This window comes from Scyliorhinus torazame, chromosome 17, assembly GCF_047496885.1.
Source record: "Scyliorhinus torazame isolate Kashiwa2021f chromosome 17, sScyTor2.1, whole genome shotgun sequence".
NCBI lineage: Eukaryota > Metazoa > Chordata > Chondrichthyes > Carcharhiniformes > Scyliorhinidae > Scyliorhinus > Scyliorhinus torazame.
In genome coordinates, this window is record NC_092723.1 from 42832862 (window position 1) to 42855753 (window position 22892).

General features: G+C 40.6%; 1 protein-coding gene across 1 annotated transcript in view; it reads right to left on the reverse strand.

Moving 5' to 3' along the window:
- Positions 1–22892, reverse strand: part of c17h6orf89 (chromosome 17 C6orf89 homolog) — a 30513-nt gene that overhangs the window by 3220 nt on the left and 4401 nt on the right. Inside the window, exons 2-6 of the mRNA XM_072480368.1 lie at positions 20141–20309; positions 7409–7554; positions 5786–5949; positions 4906–5041; positions 138–270 (exon numbers count right to left, since the gene is read on the reverse strand). Coding sequence (XP_072336469.1) covers positions 138–270; positions 4906–5041; positions 5786–5949; positions 7409–7554; positions 20141–20309 — 748 coding nt within the window. The remainder of the gene's footprint in view (positions 1–137; positions 271–4905; positions 5042–5785; positions 5950–7408; positions 7555–20140; positions 20310–22892) is intronic.

The window sequence follows — 22892 nt, forward strand, 5'->3', positions numbered from 1 at the left end:
GGTGTCATATAAACTAAATTGCTATTGCCATTTTCTGCCTGTTACCTGTGAACTAGGCGAACCTGCTTAAGATAATTTGTCCTCTGATACAGAATATGAACAATTAAAGGGCACAAAAAGTAAATTTGATTACATACCAATATCTCCTTCTCCGAGCAGGACTAAAAAGGAGCCACACTGCTCTGCACATTTCTCAGAGGCATTAATATGAAGTTTCAGATTTCCTCCACCTACGAACAGCCAGCTGTGCCCAACCTGGAGCTGGTGAGACTAGAACGGAATAGAAGAGGGGTATTAAGATCAGATGGTACAACGTAACATCAATGCAAGCCATGTACATCTTTATTAAGGGAATCACCTTTAGATGAGTTACTTTAATTCCCTAAAGCAGGCATTTCCCTTAAACAGAACACCAAATCTCTAAATCTGCTTTGTTCAAGGGGTCAGTTGAAACTGGTCTTTTACGGTGGTCTTTCTCTGCTGAATTGTTAAAACTTGGAAGCTACAAAGAATTGGCTTGTATCCCAACAAATCCACACACAACCTGTATGTAAGCCTTATAGCTCTAACTGGCCTGGAATGTCCTCATATGGTGTAAATGGCAAGCAGAAATTTACACTGATCTTGCTGCAGGCAACTTATGCCACTTCCTGAGAATCTAGTAGCAACTTAAAAACCAGCATAAAACAGGCAGAAATCAGTCTAAGCAATCAGAACCCGAGGAAAGATTGTACTTGCATGACATTCATTGTTTTAAGTATGAAAACTAAATTGAAAGTTTGAAGCCATCAAATCACCCCTCATGTACATTTACAACCTCATTTGTTACAGAAATGCAATCATGGAAGCGTTTCAATTTTTAATGAAACTTGTTCAGGTGTTGTAAAAATGTTATCCAAGATCAAGAGAAAAAAAAAAACTGTATTTCTCACAGAGGCAAAAAAAAAAAGCAAATGCCAGAATTATGAACTGAATTTAGAACTGGTATAAATGCAATTAAACTCCTAGGGCGTCATTCTCCGCCGGCGGGAGTCTCCGTTCTGCCGGCGCTCGGGGGTTTCCCGACGGCGTGGGGGTGCCCCACAATGGGAAACCCCATTGACCGGCCGCTGTTACGGAGACTCCCGCCGGCCGGTCGGCGCAGAAATGTGGCGGGGCGGGTAGGAGAATTGCGCCCCTGGTCTCTATTCTTTTTGCACAGCAGTGGAGCCACATTAATGAGCAGTGCAGGATTTCAGTACAAGCTTTACTCAGCGTTACCAAAGATAGTGCAAAAGACCAGAATTTCCTCTCAAACAAAACAGCATGATGTTGTTGCTTTGGTTCATGCATTTAGAAAATTATTTTATTAAGGGATGAGCAAAGGGCAAATATTGCTGGAAACTGAATATATACAGTTTAAAATCTTGTTTTTCAATCTCTTTTCTTATCTTGGTGAAAGTAAAGCTATAAACACAAGGTGAAGGCTACTGAACATACTATGGGAAAGTGGCCTTCACAGGAATGTGTGAGCTCTGTCTCAATCTCCACACCCAACCCATCCCCGTTTCATAATGCTGACTTGTAAAACTTTTATGAAACATCAGCTTCCACAGTGCTTTGTACCTCTATTTCAGTAGTTTTTAAATTGGCTGTGTTTGTTGTGCATGCACAGTTCCTCTATCATGTCGACAGATTCAAACCATTTCCATCTAAAATTTGCAGAGATTACAACAGGCAAGTGAGGGCTAAATATGGTACTTTTTAAATCACCTGCTGGTATTCCCTCCTACCCAAGTGAGAGATTAATAGTGCTCATCTCTGATACAATAACAGTAAAATCAGACTTCAACGTTTTCTGGAACCAATACGTTGTCTGACTGTCTGTGTCATATGGCCCGAAGTCACTCTGTCTCTCACTCATTCCCCTCTCTTTCTTCCGTCCCTTGTGCTGTATAACAAAGTGGGATGTTGCCACAGAAGGGCCCAGGCAATATTTGTTTTTGTATTAAATAAACATATTTTCATTTAAAGGCCCTCTGGGCGCAGGAGCAGTTGGCTGCAGCAGAGTGACATGTGCATGTACAGACAGCCATATGGTGTTGGCAGGAGACAGGTTTTAAATTGCATTTCATTCTGTAATGCTGATTAGTTTCACTAATTCCGTTACGTTGCATTTACTGAAGCACAAACAAAAAAACTATTGGAATTTTTGGTTTGATTCCATTGGCAAGAATTACTCCAGTAATCAGCAATTTCTTTAAAATTAACTTAACTGAATCATCAACAAACCAATACTGCAAGCACCTTCCTTCCATGCAAAATTGAAAGACCTAATTACAAGTCTGACTAGCCAAATGGAATCACAGCATTGTTACAGCAGAGAAGGAAACCAGTCAACCCATCCTCTCTTCACTGACTCACTTAATGGGTAACTCAGCTTGCCATTCCCCAGCCTTCTCCCCATAACGCTGCACATGCTTCCTTTCAGGTAAAAATATGATTCCCATTTGAATGCATCAATTGGATCTGCCTCCACCACACTCAGGCAATGCATTCTGGCCTTATACCACCAACTTGTGCGAAAAAGGTTCCCCTCAGATCATCTTTGTTGCTTTTGTCAATTACTTTCAGTGCTAACCAGTGTGCCACACACTTGTCAATTCCTTTACCATCTGTTTCCCCTCATTTGCAATCTCTTCAAGAGTGGGAACAACTTCTCCTCATCTACTCTGTCTAGAACCCTCATGATTTTTGAATACATTGGAATACCTCTATTAATTCTCCTCTCACCCTTCTCCAAGCAAAACAGCCACAACTTCACCAATATACTTTGTAATTGAAGTTCCTCATCCCTGAAAAACATTCTCGTGAATTTTGTCTGCATTCTCTCCAATGCCTTCACATCTTTCCTAAAGTACGGTGCCCAGCTTATATATTGCATCCAATTCCAAGGCTGAAATAGTGCCTTATACAAATTCAATGTAACGCCCCAGCCTTGCTCTTGTACTCTATGCTCCTATTAATAAACCTAATGTACATTATGTTTATTAACCGCTCTCTCAACCTGTCTTGCACCTTCAATGACTTATGCACATATACACCTAGGTCCCTCTGTTCCTGCAGCTCTTTATTTTACATTGGTTCTCCATTTTCTTCCAAAATCAATCACTTCACATTTCTCTGCAGTGAACTTCATCTGGGTATTCCATCAACATGTCTTTGTTCTTTTGAAGTTCTACACTGTCCCCTTCAGTTTACAATGCTTCCAAGTTTTGTTTATTCTGCAAATTTTGAAATTGCACATTTTGTTTTAGAGAATAGGATTGTATTTATTAATTTAAAAAAACTTTAGTCTGTGGTTAAGGAATTGGAAGAGGCTGAAACATAGAAATAGGAGTACACCATTCAGTCCCTCGAGCCCATTCTTTCATTCAGTTAGATTATGGTGGATTTGTACCTCAATTCCATTTATCTGGTTTTCTCCATATCTTGATGCCCGTACGCCCTAATCTAACAATTATTCTCAATCTTGAGCATCGTAGAGCCAATATCACATCGTGTGGAAAAGGTCTACCCAATTTCATTCCTAAAGGGTCGAGCATTAAGTTTGAGATCTTGTCTCCTTGTTCTGTATTCCATTATTAGAGAGAAAACATTTTCAGTGTCCCAGAATCGTAACTGTTCCAAAGTCAATATATACTTCCAAAACTGAATTTAATACATCAGATTGGGGTCTGCTCAACACACTGTTCAACTGAAACATTGTTTTCTCTTCTGTATATTCCAGCCCATTTGGGTTATAGGCTGACATTCCAATAGTCTTTCTGGGTGCATTTTGTCCCCCCATTGTTGCTAATGGTTCACTATTTAGAAAATATATTAATTTAACATTTTGGGGTGAAAAGTGAATGATCCGACACTAAGCTCCATATACCAGTTTTGCCTACACAGAATCGGTGTATGTTCCTATGTAACCTCCTGCTCCCATCTATATAAATTACTGTGCTTCCTAATATGCGATCCTCTTCAAACTTGGCTGTAGAACGCTAATTGCTCGAAGCCTTGGTACTGATCACTAACCATATCCAACCTGAATGCATTCTCTGTGTTCTGATATATTTCTAAAATGCTTCAGTTTTAACTTTGATATCCTTTGAAATATTCTTTGTACTTTTTTTTTCATCTCTTAATATTTTATAGTTCTGCCAGTGTACTGAATTTCCACTTCGTGCAAGCCTTTTCTGATATGGTCTCTTGTCTCATCTGTTGGCTTTTGTCATTTGGAGACATATACTAATTTTGTATTTGTACCAAATACTTGTTAGTTTCCACCTTTTGTTTGGAGATTTACGCATTGACAGTTGCTGCTGTCAATTTATTTCTATTCCCTTTGAAGTCTGTACAAATCCCATCGACTCTATACTGACCCGCTGAAGAGCACCCTACCTAGGCCCACACTATCCCCGTAACCACACCTAATCTGCACATCTTTGGGCACGAATGGACAATTTTTAGCATAGCCAATCCACTTACCCTGCAAATCTTTGGACTGTGGGAGAAAACCACAGGAAACCCACGCAGACACGGAGAATAAAATTCACACAATCACCCAAGACCGGAATTGAACCCGGGTCCCTGGCCCAGTGAGGCAGCAGTGCCTATGAGGCAGAAGTTTACTTTACTTTTAGTTAAAGCCTTGGTTTGTGACTCTCCCTTCACCCTTAACCTATTATGCTTGCTGTTCACAAGACTATCAAAAACATTAATTACTCACAAAAATCATTATTTCTTCTTAGTTGGAGAAGATGAGTAGACCAATGATTGTTGCTTGAATGTTATAAATCAAGAATGCTTCAAGTAACTGTTTTATAGGAATAGATAATTGAGTTTTTTTGTTCATTTTACACCACAATGATTCCTTACCAGGAGTTGGAATGGAGAACCACGACTAGGTGCTATTAAACATTTCTTCAGGGATACTTTATTCTCAAAAGGCAACATGCTTGAATTGGGAAAAAGTGTTCGAAGAATATGCATCCCATTTATACGTTGCTTTCGCCTGATTATTTTGGAGAAAAGATTATATTTGGTTATATTTCATATATATATATATACATAATATAGGATTACATGCCTAATTATTGTTTTATTTGTGCATAATAAAAAATGGTTCAAGTGCTTGGCAAAGAAAAGAATTAGTAATGAACGATTTCAATAACGACCAGTTATAATTTAGAATTGCAGGTGGCATTTAAAGCCAAAGAAAGATATTTTGCACCTCGAAATCATAGGCTCAAGCATTCATTATGTTTTCACTCATGTTTGAAAACCCATGATTTACAACACTCAAATCTGATTCATACTTCTCCCTCCCCTAGTGTGGTATCAGAGTTCACACTTTGCCCAGTGCTATGATTTGACATACAGCAAATAGGTATTCAACAAAATTAATACTTTTAAAAACTGAATTGCATGATTTCTGTATATAATTTCCATGTTGGTGAAGTCAGCGATCTAGTGCTAAAATTTAATATCTCGATTAACGTGACTTGGGAGCAACTATGCTTACTAGTATAGTGATGAGGAATGGGGAATTTGCATGCCAATAAAATACTATGTGGAATGACCAGGGATTTCAGTGGCTTTATATTCAACTAATTTTATAGCAAATATTCCTATTCACAGAAGGTATTTTATCTAGCCACCTATTGGCTTCAGTGCCTACTCTTATACTATTACAATTTTTCTACCTACTTTCCAAAGAAAAAATGACAATAACAGTATTCACAATACTTAATCTCACCAGTGAACAATTAGGTTTGATTCTTCTTCTGGAAACAGGTAAGAGTTTTTATTGACTTCATTTTCAGTGTCATCTTCAATCTCAGCATATACATCCATGGCTTCCTTGTATTCTGAATACAAGCGTTTCAAATCCTCATATGACAATGACACAGTAGATCCACTCTACAGGAAGAGAATGAACAAATTAATGGCAATTTGGTACCTGTATCACATTTACAAATATTATGCAGTTATTAATAGAATACACACATACAGCCAAGTGTAATCAACCGGAATAGGCAATGGCGCAAGGGAATCCGAAACTTACTGTACAGTTTCATGTTCATACAATTTATAACTACAATCTGAGATTAAAATTATGGGCAACATAACATAAAACAGTAGAGTAATCAAAATATGTGCATACCCGATAATCATGTTCAATTAAGTTTACCACGTTCTGTTTAAACAAATTGCTCAAATTTTTGACAACTGTATCGCCCGATATAAAGAATCATCATTTTTAAGGATACCCTAATAAATATATTTGATTCACCTTTTACGAGCCAATTTTCTTCTTTTTTGCCAACATTAACTTGTTAATTGATGGTGCTAAGGTTGCAATATACCTTTTATTTTAAGATATCAAAAGGCTATTTGACCACAAAGATAATGACAACTGCGCCCAATTTAGTCCTTGTCCACTATAGACTATGTACTTCTAGGAACCAAGATAGTAATCAAAAACAGAATCCTCACGGATATTCCCCTACCTAACCTATTGGTGCTAAGGCCAACTGTAGTGTCACAGTTACTGAAACCTGAAAATGACTCTGATATTCCTTGTATATACCTGCGGAGCTACCTGGAAAAGCCACTAATACAATTCTCCTCAAAACAATACAAAAACAAATATACAATCTGGCAGTGCAAACCATATCATCTCATACTTACAATGATCAGTGTGGGCCTAGGTTACCATTTTCTATCCTACTCACATTGCACACCTAGTTTCATCACATCACTTTCTCCTCATGCAAAGTTAAACATTTTCCACAAGCAGACCAAATCGCATGAACCAAAGCCTGCATTTGTACAAGTTTTTCCACTGTTTTAAGGAAAATACTTTTACACCCATTCAGTCGGATTACTTCACATGGGTACATTATTTTCCAATAGCCATTTTACAGTAAAACTATTTTTACAGAAATTTGAGAATCACAAAATGACTGCAGTTTTTCCTGAAACAGCTTTATCTTTTTAAAAATAAATTTAGAGTACCCAATTCATTTTTTCCAATTAAGGGGCAATTTAGCGTGGCTAATCCACCTACCCTGCACATCTTTGGGTTGTGGGGGCGAAACCCATGCAAACACGGGGAGAATGTGCAAACTCCACACGGACAGTGACCCAGAGCCGGGATCGAACCTGGGACCTCGGCGCCGTGAGACAGCGGTGCTAACCCACTGCGCCACCGTGCTGCCCTGAAACAGCTTTTTCTATGATATTTCAGTAAATATTTCTTCAGAAACAAATCTAGCAAGAACACCATTTAAAAAAAGAATCCAACTGATAATAAAGATGGTGTACAACTGAAACCAAAATAAAAAGATTAACGTTTCAGCTTAACATAACTCCTCACCTTTATTACAACTGGTTGCACGATTCGATGATTATACTTGGAAACATGTTTCATGTCGCTCACTGTTCCAACAGTGGTTAAGGCAGCACATTCAGTGCAGTTGGGTATTAGCCGCTCACACCCAGAACATTCCCATTCATGAAAAGCTGCAAGAAACAACTTTAATTGTAACAAAACAATGTATGTCATGCTTGTTAAATATGTAGGACCAAGATGTGACTGCACACAAAATAATTGCACTTCACCATCCATCTATATCGTAGGTATCAATCTTCAGCAAAATGTGATGCTTGTTTTATCCCTGCTTTTCCACTCTCAAGCATCTCAGTGCCTAGGGTATACTTCCTTTCACTGTTCCTTTTCCCTTCATTGAGCAAAAGTGCCATAATTTGTTCATTCTGTTAATCTGTCCCCCTGTAATCCCAGAATACCAACTATCCTTGTGGCTACATACTCTTAACGTCATGACCCATTTTTCTAACACATCGCTTGAGGTGGCACCTTGCCTTCACTTTGCAAAAATAATCGATTTCTATAATATCGATTCTGCCTTTATTGAATTACTATGATTGTCAAAAAAGATTTCACTTCATTAGTCAAGTATGACCCAGCAACACAAATGCATGACAAAAGGAACCCATAAAACGGTTTGACAAATACATGCTTTTCCAAATGTTCACAAATTTCACCTTACTTTGTGGGCTTTATCATCTGCCGACAATGGAGGCAAGATGAACCAACTTATAATTACCTTCCCCTTATTACTTTCCCCTTTCTTGAATAGACATGTGATCAAGCCATCTTTCAGTTCATCAAGAACAACTCCCATTTCTTTTCTTTAGGGGGGGGGGAGAAAGAGTATAATTATAGTTAGTGTCTATGATGTCACATCCCCATTCTCCTTCAGTGTTCTGGGATGCATGGCATTTGGACTTAAAGACAGCTTTTCTCTTTTTAGTCTTACTAAATAATCATGTGAGGTTGAACACTTATCAACTCTCTTCCAAATCGCCATAATATTATAATATTTGTACTTTTGACTGCCTCTGTAGAAACTGATACAAAATATTTAAACAACAATGTCATCCCTTTGTCCCCAAAACAAGACAGCCTTCCCTCATCAATACTCATGGCTGAATGGTGGTGCAGTGGTAACATCACTGGGCTAGTGTCCCAAAGACGGTGGTTAATTCCTGGGAATATGGATTAAAATCCTACCATTGCAATTAGTGGAAATTAAATTCAATTAAAAAAAAAATCATTATTTAATAAAAAACAAGATTAGAAGCTAGTCTCAGTAATGGTGGGGCAGCACGGTGGCACAGTGGTTAGCATTGCTGCCTCAAGGCGCCGAGGTCTTAGGTTCAATCCCGGCTCTGGGTCACTGTCCGTGTGGAGTTTGCATATTCTCCCCGTGTTTTAGAGTGGGCTTCGCCCCCACAACCCAAAGATGTGCAAGATAGGTGGCTTGACCAAGCTAAATTGCCCCTTAATTGAAAAAAAAATGAATTGGATACTCTAAATCTATTTTTAAAAAGTAGTAATGGTGCAGTGAAACATTTAACCACTGTAAGGAACAACCTGGTTCACTAAAGTCCTTTAGGGAAGGAAACCTGTCACCCGTACCAGATTCATAGCACAAACCTATTTGTTGCTGTGTAGTGTCCTCCTTCAGCTAAAGCATCAGTAGTTCTCCGTACAGTATTGAACATCACTCAGAAGAAGCACTGAAGGTGGCAAAGTGTTGAGGGAATCAGCAAGGGGGAAAATCCTATTAGACCTGGTCCTCTCTAATCTACATATCACAGGTGCATCTGCCCATGACAATATAGAGAGGAATGATCACCACAGTCATAGTGAATACAAAGTCCTGTCTTCACTAGCATACTTTACTGTACATATCCTGCAAGTTGTTGTGTGGCATGCCCGTAATGTTAATTAGGACAGATTCAAAACAGATCCAGAAGCTCTAACTGGGAAAATGAAGCACTATTACCATCAAGCCAAGGGATCAAACCTGATTCAATGAAGTGTGCAGGAGGGCATGCCAAGAGCAGCACTGAGCATACCTAAAAATGAAGTGTCAACCTGGTGAAGGTACAACACAGGATTATACACGTCAAACAGCAGAAGCTGCATCCAATAGACAGGGCTAAGCAATCCCAATGGATCAGCTCAAAGTTGTGTAGTCTTTCCACATCCAATCATGAAGGGCAGCGAACAATTAAACTACTAGCTAGGGGGATGCTTCACCAATGTCCCCATCCTCAATGATGGAGAGCCCAGCACATCAGTGCAAAAGACGAGGCTGAAGCATTTGCAAAAATCTTCAACCAGAAGTGCCGAGTGAATTATTAAGCTCGGTCGCCTCCAGAGGTTCACAGCATCACAAACTCTATTCACTCCACACGAGACTGAGAAACGGCTGAAGCCACTGGATACTGCAACAAAAAAAAAAAAGAAGGGTCCTGACAATATCCCAACATAAGACTTGTGCTCCAGAACGAGCCATACATCCAGCCAGGCAGTTCCAATACAGCTGCAACACTGGCACCTACCTGACCATGTGGAAAATTGACCAGGTTTGTCCAGTCTACAAAGGACAAATCCAATCCGACCAACTACCTCTTCTTGAGCCTCCGCTCGATCATAAGCAAAGTGATGGGGGGGGGGAGGGGGGGGGGGGGGGTCATCAACAGTTCTTTCAACTGGCATTTACACAGCAACAACTTGTCCACTGATGCTCAGCTTTGGTTGCCCCATGGCCATTCAGCTCCTGACCTCAATACCTGGGTCAATGGAGCTGATTTCAAGAGAGGAGGTCAGAGTGACTTTTGTTGATCAAGCATTTGACTGAGTGTGGCATCAAGGGTCCCCAGCAAAATTGAAGTCAATTGCTATAAGAGGTGAACTTTTGTTAGACTCATACTTAGCACAACGGAAGGTGATTGTGGTGTTGGTCAATTATCTTAGTCCCAGGTGATGGCTGCAGGAATTCCTGACGGTAGTGACCTAGGCACAACCATCTTTAGCAACTTTATCGATGACCTTTCCTCCATCATAAGGTCAGATCTGGGAATGTTTGTTGATGACTCCACAATATTCAGCACCATTCGTGGCTCCTTAGATACTGAAGCAGCCCATGTCCATGTGTAACAAACAAGACCTGAACTACATTCCAGCTTGGGCTGAAAAGTGGCAACAGTTGCACCACACCAGTGTTAGGCAACAACCATTTTGAACAAGGGAGAATTTAATCATTTCCCCATGACATTATCATCGCTAAATCCCTATCGACATGGGGGGGGGGGGGGGGGGAGCATTTCTAGGATATACAACGCACAATTCAGCAGAATCTCCACTTACCTTGTTGATTGTACCTCTAACACCAGAAACTTGACAACATACAGGACAATGCAGTCTGCTTAATCCACCAATTTAAAAGTTCACTCCCTCCATCAACGCACAGTGGCAGCTGTGTGTGCTACATACAAGATGCACTGAAGCACCTCAATGCTCTTCTCAAACCAGTAATCTCTGCCACCTAGGAGACATGCAATAGATGCATGGGAACGCGTCCCTCTCCAAGTTACACAGCATCCTAATGTGGAAATATGTGCCCATTCCTGCATCGCCACTTTATCAAAATCTTGGAACTCCCTTTCAAATAGTACTCGGTGTACCCATACAAGATCAACTGCAGCAGCTCAAAAAGCCAGCTTCACAAGGACAATTAGAGACGGGAAACAAAGGTTAGCATGTCCAGCGATGTCCACATTCCATAGAAGAATAAAAAGTACCAACCCTTATTTACTGATTTTACTTATAGTTACATATAAAAGCTTGTGTCCTTTCCCCGTATGTTGGTCATTTGTTTTATTCAATAGTCTCTCTACTTCCTTTCTATAACTTTTAGAATTTACATAGTTATGTCTACTTTCTACATCTATGTTTACTCCATTCTCTTTATTTATCCTTATGCCTTTGATGAACCCCTTTTACGAATAGTTAGAATGTGTTTGAATTGTACGTGAATATTCCTCACCACTAATAGTTTGATCTGTTGAGAGTGCGATTGTGCATGAGAAATAATGAATGCATCAAAGAGAAAGAATGTGCATGGTAAATAAAGACGAGAGACATACAGAGGGATTGCGAGTTTGTGTAAATATACTGTAAATAAATCAGAGTGAGAAGAAAATAAAGCAACTATTAATGTTTTTTCTGCCCCATGGCAGATCAGCATTCAAAAATAAAATTGAGATTGTTTAAAATGTGTTGCAGTGCACTGCAGTAGGATTTTTTGGAAGACAATTGTTAAATATTAGCAATGAAAACAGGCAACACCCTTTCACTTGCCACATGTGTGGTAATAAAAAACTTCCTGTGGGACATCATTTTTGCTAGTACAGCAAGAACTGGCTCTATTTTAAATTCTTGTTTGCTGACACAATCCTTGACCAATACTTCAGTATATCCAGATAAATGTTCTGCTAAAAAAGATCAAATGCCATTTTGAAATATACTTTGGTTCTATAGAGGATAATATAGGAGAAAACTGTAAAATATACGAAGGTGCAGAAAGGAAATAAAGAGGAATTATGAAAGAAAACCGGTGGGCAAAAATCCCTTTTAAAATTTAAGACAAAATTTAGTAATCTTTTTGATTGTTCTCTTTTGGAAAGGTTGAGGACTTTCATTTTGGGAAGGAGGTGGCAGTAGGAAAGGAGAGGAAGGAGACAGAGAATTAAGTCTGGGCGCATCACTCGGTTACAATAGTGGGGGTGCAATAAATAGAATGAGGGTCAGTTCAGCAAGCAGTCAACCTACAAGGTGATTGTATCAGCGGGGGACAAAGATTCTTATCTCAACTGGGAAAGGGGCCTCAAAATACAAAATCAGGATACCAATGGCATTACTATGGTCTTGCATGGCAGACCATCACCATCTTGGGGTTAGTCCACTAAAAGAGCAGTAATGGGATTTCAATTCACAGTATGTGAAAAATATGACCATGAAAATAAACACTGTATTGGGCGTGAGGAGGTCATGGAGGCCACGGGTGAAGCACTGAGGCAGTGACAATATTGATATTGTGTAATATGTAAAATTCAAGTAGTCCTCATGTCGTCAGTCTCATTACAGCTAAATCTTTGCTGCAAAACTACCCAGAAGATTTGGTATGGTAGTACATGTTTATCTAGTTATTGTTTTGGGAGCTAATATTACATGACACTGAACATTGGTAAATTACATTGTCACCTACAAGTTTAACATGTATTGCATGGAAAATTCAGATCCATCAATCAGCTTTTTCTGTAACAGCGGATTCTGCTACTGCATTTCATGCCCTATTAACAATGCAGAAAAATAAAAGGCCTAACCATTGTTAAATGACTGCCTTAAATGTGCATGCCACTGGACACTAGCTTCCAGTCACTAAAGCAGCCATTTGTCATCATCCTTATCTCCTACAGCTAAGCCAATTTTGAATGCACCTCATCAAATTATGCGGAGTCTGCATGTTCTACCCGTGTCTGTGTGGGTTTCCTCCGGGTGCTCCGATTTCCTCCCACAAGCCCTGAAAGACGTGCTGTTAGTTAATTTGGACATTCTGAATTCTCCCTCCCTGTACCCTGAACAGGCGCCGGAATGTACCGACTAGGGGCTTTTCACAGTAACTTCATTGCAGTGTTAATGTAAGCCTACTTGTGACAATAAAGATTATCACATCAACTCACTGACAAATGTTGATACTTACGCCTGTTTTACTCTATCAAAGTCTTTCAATTTTGGACATCTCAATATCACCTCTCAACCTTCTTCTTCCAAGGAAAATAGCGTGAGTTTCTTTACTGTCTTCCTATTATTAAAGCTGCTCAACCCTGTCATCCCACACTCCTTCTGCACCCTCTCCTGCATTCTATTATCCTTTCAAACACAAGGCACCTAAGGCTCTTCACAATATTGCAACAATGGCACAACCAATGATCTGAATAAGTTAAGCTTTGTGCCTCTTTGCTTTTGTACTCCATGATCTTATTTATAATATCTAACAACCAAGACATCACAATCAATACTGAAAAATTGGAGAATTATTTTTAAAATACAATTTAATTGTTTTCATATACTAGCCATTGACAGATTCCATCCTCTACACCCACAAAAAAACCAATAAAAATGACAAATGAGTAATTGCTTCCAGCACAGGAAATAAAATATAATCGCATCTGAGAATTCAAGCTGCAAATGGAAAAAAATAATTTGTGGGAAGCTTTACACCCAAAGGCGGTGTTGATTTACTCTTTTGTCATGCAGAAAATGGTCATCAAATTAAAATCTCTACAGATTATCCCAAAGGAACTTGTTAGCTGCTTAATGCGACTCAACAACTGTTTCAGGCTTAACGGAACCTGCAATTTCCATTTAATACGAGGCAAAGATTAGTCCCCTTGCACACTAAAGAAGGCAATTCACAAGGAAGATTACATATAAAGAACAGTTGGTTGCAGAAGTTAAAAGATCAACTTTAACAGTCTCAGTTTTATGAGAAAAGTTAATACGACCAAAAGATATTAATAAACTATAGAAGTCATTGAAGTAATCACCAAAACTATGACCCAATACACCGCCTTCATTAAATTGTGGATACAAAGCTAAAAAGAATCCTGTCCAGCTTTCAATTTCCACTTCTACGTGAAGATCACAAATACTTTGTTCTCATACATTATGCAGAACAGGCTCAAAGGGTTAAATGGACGACCCCTGCTCCTGTTTCAATTGAATAGGATCAATCTTACACTTTAATATAAGGACTTGTCATTCATTACAGACTTCCGTTCCAAATTCCAAGGTTGGAGACCACCTGCAGCTGTACTGAAAATGGAAAGTAATGAGAAGCACATTGCTGTCTCACTCATGTGTGACTCACTGTTTCAACTGGGTACATCACATTTTTAATTTCCAGATGTCGTGTTCAAACCCTGGGAGACCCAAAGTGGATTGTTATAACAACCAATGGTGGAAACAATAACTCAGTTTGAGAGGAAAGCTGACATTTAACAACATGTCATGAATTTATTTTGATGTGTGCCTCACAATTCACTACTAAAATGAAATGCAACTTTAAAAAATTAAGATTCCCTTGTTTCCTGAATTAAATAGAACCAAAGAATTCCTACAGTGCAAAAGGAGGCCATTGGGCCCATCGGGTCTGCACAGACCCTCTGGAAGAGCACTCTATCTAGGCCCAATCCCCCACCCTCTCCACATAACCCCACCGAACCTATACATTTTTGGACATTGGGAGGAAACTGCAGCACCCGGAGGAAACGCACGCAGAAACAGGGTGAAATTGCAAATTCCAGTCAGTCACCTAACGTCAGAATTGAACCCAGGTCCCTGGCACTGTGAGGCAGCAGTTCTAACCACTGTATCACTATTTTTTTTTTAAATTCCAGAATCCCAACAGTGCAGAAGACCATTTCGCCAATCGAATCTGCACCGATCCTCTGAAAGACCCCCTATCTAGGCCCACTTGCCTGCCCTATCCCCATAACCTCACCTAACTTGCACATCTTTTGGACACTTAAGGGGCAATTTTTTTGTTACCATGTCCAATCCACCTAACCTGCTCATCTTTGGACTGTGGTAGGAAACCGGAGCACCCGGAGGAAACCCACGCAGACACAAGGAGAATGTGCAAACTCACAATCAATCATCAAAACCGGAACTGAACCCGGGTCCCTGGCGCTGTGAAGCAACAGTGCTAACCGCTATGCCACCCATTACATTAACATGAAAAGCAAAGCAAACGTTCATCATCACTGTCAAGAACATACTACTAATTTTTTTTTGCTGTTTTATTGACAAATGCAATTGTCACAGATACATAAGAAAGCTTGAATGTTAGCCAGGAGATTAAGAGGATATGCTCTTCTAATAAAGCCATGGATCTTTTAAATCAACAAGAGGAAGTACAAGACTTGGGTTAATGGTTTATTTGACTAATAGAATCTCCAATAATGCAAGTGCTTCTGTAATACACCATCATCTCAGTTGTGATTATGCACTCAGGTTTTGGAGGGGTCTGAAGGTAACAAATCCTCCATGAAGTTGCACATGGTAACTCAAAGGTTCTAATGAAAGGTCATTTACCAGAAATGTTAACTCTTTGCACAGTTGCTGCCAGACCAGCCGTGTATTTACAGTGTTTGCAGTTTCTATTTAAGTCAAAGGTTACAGTGTTTTAGAGGTTGCGCATTGTAGACCACATAATGGTCACATATGCATGACTGAAGCCTGTAGCTAAAATAAAAAAAAGAGTGATAGAATCCCTACAGTGCAGAAGGCGGCTATTTGGCCTATTGAATCTGCACCGGCTCTTGGAAAGAGCACCCTATTTAAGCCCAAGCCTCCACCCTATCCCTCAAACTCAGTGACCCCATTTTTGGACACTAAGAGGCATTTCAGCATGGTCAATCCACCTAGCCTGCACATCTATGGACCGTGGGAGGAAACCGGAGCACCCGGAGGAAACCAAGCAGACACAGGAAGTAAGTGCAAACTCCACAATGACAGTCACCCGAGGCCGGAATTGAACCTGGGACCCTGGTGCTGTGAGGCAGCAGGGCTTGCAACTGTGCCACCATGCCGTCCAGTACATTTTTAAATATACTTCTATGGCAACAGCCATGTATGCACAATATGAAAAAGAGAAAGGCAACTTCTGCATAGCAGAAGTCCATGATAATTTGTAAGTGGATTGAATTCACAACTGTAATACTACAGAGCAGAGGTCTTGGATGAGAACCATTCAAATATTTAAAAGGTACAAAATATTAGGGATCAAAATGTTCAATGGTTTGTATTCCAAAGTTATTTAGAGTCATACAGTTTCAGTGGTAAAACAAATTGTATTAAAAGGATTTTGTAAATTAAATGGTTTGATTGGCTAACCATTCTTCAAAAAGTTTAAACTACGACATTTCACACCAGCTCGGCAGTGTTAAATTATTTTTAATTCTTTTATAATTTTGTTGCCCATACTCTGTTGTAATTGTTAAGTGGAACTCAGGGCTGGCGTGGCCAAATCTAGGGAGTGAATAGCATGGAAGAATTACCTAATCGAATGCTGTTGAAGCAGCTTCCTAGGTTAAAATGATATTGGTTATGCTTAAGTGTGACTTAACAGCTCCATAGAATGTGACAGAGTCTGTGCAATATGAATTATATGCAAGGCTTATATAATGTATGGCATTTATGGCATCTTTTGACTCTGCAACCAAGATTCAGATGATTTAGGGAGAAACAGTAATTTTTTTTAAACTAAAATGTGTTCAATAATAGGCAATCAGCAATGGATTGCCACTCCATAACGATTTACCTGCGCTGGGTGAGACTGAAGAAGCAAAGCAGGTCAGGGGTTTTTCAGGTCAGAGTGTGGGGACTCCAGTGTGGGTGGGGTGCTTAGTTGTCTTGTATGGGATTTGGTCTGGGTGTTTAAAATTGTTATTTTGAAGTTAGAAGTGCGTCTCCCCCTACTTACTCAGAGTAACTATAAGTGTAAAAATGGCAGAACCATCTGAAGTTAGCAATTTAAATCTCTTTGTCGGATGGTTCCCAGCTCAGCGCAATTGTCCAAGGGACGTTAACCCTTCTGGACAATAGCCAGTCCAGGTAAAGCCTTGGAAGCAACTTCCAAGAGGGATTCTCCAACGTATCTTTGGGGTACCCCTCAAATGTGACACTGGGGATCCAGGAAGTGATGGCCCAATATTTAAAGTATCAAAGTGAAATCTAAGCACAATAACATTTATATTGCAATGCTCATTTGTTTCTTTGTCTTCTCCAAATAATGTAATATTTGAAGACACAAGGATTGAAACTTGAAAGCCAACTTATGGCATTAAAAAGTAAGGAAATTATACTAGACTGTTGAGCTTATGGTAGAAATGAACGTTTGCCTATAAACGTTTTAAAAACAGAGACTTGTATTTCCATATTCCACTCCAAGGGATTAAGGTTAAGTTCAGTTAAAATATAAAATCGCAGGGCAGCATGGTGGCGCAGTGGTTAGCATAGCAGACTCACGGCGCCAAGGTCCCAGGTTCGATCCCGGCTCTGGGTCACTGTGTGGAGTTTGCACATTCTCCCCATGTTTGCGTGGGTTTCGCCCCCACAACCCAAAGATGTGCAGGGTAGGTGAATTGGCCACGCTAAATTGCCCCTTAATTGGAAAAAATGAATTGGGTTCTCTAAATTTATTTTTAAAATATATATAATCACAAAACAGATACTTTACGTGCATCTGATTCACCATTAGAATTCCCTCAAATGCAGGCGTATTTAAGGTTTACACAGCTGTGATCTGAAGGGTTACCAAATTATATGTGATATCATTGATGCCGTTTATTTGAGTTACAGAAAGGGTAAACAGCAGAAAGTCCCCCCGCTCCACTGGGGGCCATGAAGTTGGAATAGTCATATTCATCTTAGGCCTTGGATAAATCCATTCAATATTGAAAGTTCAATTAAATTGAAAAGGATATATTGCCTGCTCACAGTTCTAAGGATGGGCCCAATCTCGAGCCCTTTGATTGGAAGGTCAAACAGCAAGAACATAAACTGACAGCCCCAAGTAGGAAACACTCACAAGACAAGGGTTAGATTCTCTCTCGGTCATATTTTCTGCAATTTCAGCAGTTAGGCTGTTTGCATTTTGAAGCTTGAGCCAGCTGTGGAGCAGCAGGTGGCTGCGGAGCAAACTGCTGCTGCTCTTGCATCAATATCCAAGGTAGGGTTGCATAAGCAACACTAAGGCTGTTACGAAGGCAGACAATGGGAAGTGCTGAGCAAAACCAAATATTCTGAAGAGCAGAAATGACCTTCAAAGTCTTGGGAATCACCTCCAAAGCAGTAGTAGAACACTGAGAAAAAGTCCAGAGAGCAAAACCCTTTCACTTGGGTGAATCTGCAGCTGTCAAATCTCAGTATGTAAACGGCTTTACAGCCTGTCAAATGAATCTTCACTATCCTTTCTGCCATGTTCTGTCAGGTAAGTTCCAGGAAACCTGTGCACTTACAGTTAAAGACAGAATCCAGAGTTAAAAATGCATTTAATTGTCTTTTATCACATTAATAGATTTACATCAGATTTAGATTTGTCATGTGTACGGAGGTATAGTGAAAAGTATTGTTCTGCGTGCACTCCAGGCAGTTCGCTCCATACATTAAAAACATAGGACATACGCTAAATACACAATTTAAATACATAGACATTAAGTGAAGCATATGGAATATAGTGCTACAACTGTAGAGAAGATGCGTAGAGAGATCAGTTCAGTCGATAAGAAGTCCATTCAGGGGTCTGGTAACAACGGAGAAGAAGCTGTTTTTGAACCTGTTGGTGTGTTCTCAAAACTTGTGTATCTTCTGCCCAACAGCCAACCACTTGCCCAATCAGGTTTTCCATGCTACCAAATGCAGGAGGTGATGGATTCCAGCAGCTTGCTGCCAGGGGTTTTGTTCTTTTAACCTATCTCAAACACTGACACCCACCCTCCCTGGTATAATGTAAAATTATTTTCCAAAGGTGAGAAATTTGTAATTATCCAGTTTATTTTAGGTTTTTACAAATGTGCTAGAACTTGAAATATACTTCCAGGGTTTTATGTTTGTTATTCTCCTTTCTTTTCATAGAATCCTTGCAGTGCAGGAGGCCATTTGGCCCATCGAGTCTGCACCGACCCTCTGAAAAAGCACCCTACCTAGGCCCAAACGCCCATCCTGTCCCCGTAAACCCACTAGGGGCAATTTAGCATGGCCAATCCACCTAATCTGCACACAGTTGTGGGAGGAAACTCACGCAGACACGGAAAGACAGTGCAGACTCCAGTCACCCGAGGTTGGAATCGAACCTGGGTCCCTGGCGCTGTGTTAACCGCTGTGCCGCTTTTGATAGAAAGTCAAAAAGTTCAGCGAGCCCTATATTTGCATCAGGTCAAGAGTGAACATGTATGTTTTTCTAAGCCAGTTTCAGTTCTATAATGCCTCTTCCATGTTAGATTTGCAAAATGTTGCCACAAGTATAAATGTTTTAATGCAGATTTCATATTATTCAAGATCCTAACTTGCTTGAATCTAAACATTACGTGTCCATACAAAATTCATAGGCTTGGATTTTCTGGCCCCTCCCCCACAGCATGTCTTCAGGCAGTGGAGGCAGCTCACCATTGGCTGTCAGTGGGGTCTTTTGGACCCACCAAGGTCTATGGCGTTTTGTGTGGCTCTCCCAGGAAACCTGCCACGGGGTGTCACTTACAGTGTGGGAGGGGCTGGAACATTTCACCGGTATGGTAGCACAGTGGTTAGCACAGCTGCTTCACAGCTCCACGGTCCTAGGTTCGATCCCCCGCTTGGGTCACTGTCTGTGCGGAGTCTGCACGTTCTCCCCGTGTCTGTGTGTGTTTCCTCCGGATGCTCCGGACACCTCCCACAGTCCAAAGATGTGCAGGTTAGCTGGATTGGCCATGCTAAATTGCCCTTAGGTTAGGTGGGTTTACTGGGTTACGGGGATGGGGTGAGGTGTGGATTTAAGTGAGTGCTCTTTCTAAGAGCCGGTGCAGACTCGATGGGCCGAATGGCCTCCTTCTGCACTGTAAATTCTATGATTCTATGATTCCGCGCATAAGCTCAGTGCGATCTTTAACAAAGTTTCAATTATCATCTTACCTTCGAGATTGTACTTTTTGGCAATTGGTAGACAAAAAAGACGAATGTGACTAATTATTGGACTCCTCCAGCTCTGCTCTTCTGCGACTGCACTCTGGCAACGGGATCTGCCATAGGGGATCATGAAGGAGTAGGCTGCCATTATGAGGAGCCCCAGGGCAACCAAAATCTGTCAGGGGAAAATAAAGACAGATAATTAAATGACAACAAAATCTAAAATATAACAACTTTGTTCATTTGAGCAAATTAACAAGATGATACTGTTTGTGAACAGTTATTGAATTTACAACCTGAAATAAATCCATAATAGACAAGATTAGGTACTGCACTGTAATCATGGATGCTTAAAAACTGTAAACACACACCAAGCACATTCATAAACATTGCAAATCTTGCTGCATGCCTGGAATTGCAGTTTTTCACTGAGGCTATTCAAATTACACATTCACTACATTTTTCACTTGAAAAACAATCTAGCTTTTTAACTAGAAAGCATGTTCGTTTTTTGAGATGCACCATTAGTGTACTGAGACACTAACTACAAAGTGGCAGCATCACAGAATTTACAGTGCAGGAGGAGGCCATTCGGCCCATCGAGTCTGCACCGGCTCTTGGAAAGAGCACCTTACTTAAGCCCACACCTCCACCCTATCCCCGTAACCCGACCTCACCTTTTTGGACACTAAGGGCAATTAATCATGGCCAATCCACCTAACCTGCACATCTTTGGACTGTGGGAGGAAACCAGAGCACCTGGAGGAAACCCACGCACACACAGGGAGGATGTGCAGACTCCGCACAGACAGTGACCCAAGCCGGGAATCAAACCTGGGACCCTGGAGCTGTGAAACAACTGTGCAAACCACTGTGCTACCGTGCTGCCCTATCCACTTATAATACAACACCCATAAAGTTCCCAATTTCAGACAACCATTTATACAAAGGACCATATGGCTGCAAAGTAATTATTCACAAGGAAGTGGAAGTAAGGTGAGAGCGACTGCCCGTGCATCAGGGCATGCATCTGACTATGTGTGGCATCAAGGAGCCCCAGCAAAACTGAAGTCAATAGGAGTCAGGGAGGGAAATCTCCACTGGTCAGTCATACCCAGCACAAAGGGTATTGTGGTTTTTGGAGGTCCATAATCTCAGTCCACAAGTTCCTGAGGGTCGTGTCCCAGGCCCAACCATTTTCAGCTGCTTCATCAGTGGCCTTCCCTCCATCTTAAGGCCAGAAGTGGGGATATTCGTGGATGATCGCACAATGTTCAGCACCATTTGCGACTCCTCAGATACTGAGGCAGTTCATGTACATATGCAGAAAGGCCGAGGTCAGACTTGAGCTGCTAAGTGGCAATAATCATTTGCACCACTAAAAGTGTCAGGCAATGACCATCGCCAATCAGAGAATTTAAGCATCTCCTCATGACATTCAATAGTACCACCATCACAGATCCCCAAACTATCAACATCCTTGCATTTACCATTGACCAGAAACTGAACTTACAAGCACCAGATTGTCATAAGTTGGGAATTCAGAGGTACTTAATTCACCTTCTTACTCCCCCAAGCCTGTCCACATCCACACAAGTTGGGAGTCTACTTTAGATGAATGTAGCTCCAACAACTCTCAAACAACTCGACACCATCCAAGACAAAGCAGCCTGCTGGATTGGCACCCCATCCACCACCTTAAATATTCACTCCCTCCACCACTGATGCACAGCGACAACAGTGTGTACCATCTTCAAGATGCACTACAGCAACTCACCAAGGCTTCTTCGATAGCACCTTCCAAACCCATGACCTCTACCACGAAGAAAGACAATGGCAGAAAATGCATGGAAAAACCACCATCTGCAAGTTTCCCTCCAAGCCACACACCATCCAGATAAATAAGTCGCCATTCCTTCACTGTTGCTGGGTCAAAATCTTGGAACTCCGTTTCTAACAGCACTGTGGGTATGCCTAGACCACATGGACAGCAGCAGTTCAGCCAGTGGATCGCCCCCACCTCCTCAAGGGCAATAAGGATAGGCAATAAATGCTGGCCTAGGCAGTGATGCCCACCACCTGCAAAATAACTTTTAAAAAGCAGGTAAGAGAAATCGATTACAAATTCATTTTTTAAGAAGAATATTTGTCAGGCTTGAAAGTTCTCACGAAACTCAAGGCATCCATTATAGAGCCAAAATGAGGGGTATGGTGGCTTTTTTCTGACTTGAGAGAAACGGTGATAAAGGAAGAAAGATGAAAATAATCTCATGGTAAAACATCTTTTATCTGTTTTGAACTGTCTTATTTATAAAATGCCAATATTCAGTTAACCAAATAAATTTTCAAACCAACGTTCCAAAAACGAAACTGGGCAGTGTGTTTTTAAAAAATAAATTACCACAAACTCAGCAATTTTCAAAAAGAAACTGATTTTCAAATATTCTTTTGTAAGCGTCCTAGGCCTTTTTAATATTCTTTCATGGGATGTGGGCATCACTGGCTGGACGATTTATTGCCCATTCCTCATTGCTCGGAGTTGCAGAAGGCGTTTAAGAGTCAGCAAGGCCAGCATTTGTTGCCTTTCCTTAATTGTCCTTGAGTTGAGTGGCAAGTTAGGCCATTGCAAAGGATAGTTGTCAATCCCATTTTTGTAGAGCTGGAGTCACATGTAAGCCAGACCAGGTACGGGAGGCAGATTTCCTTCCCTAAAGAACATTAGAGAACCAGATGGGTTTTTACAACAATCGACAATAGT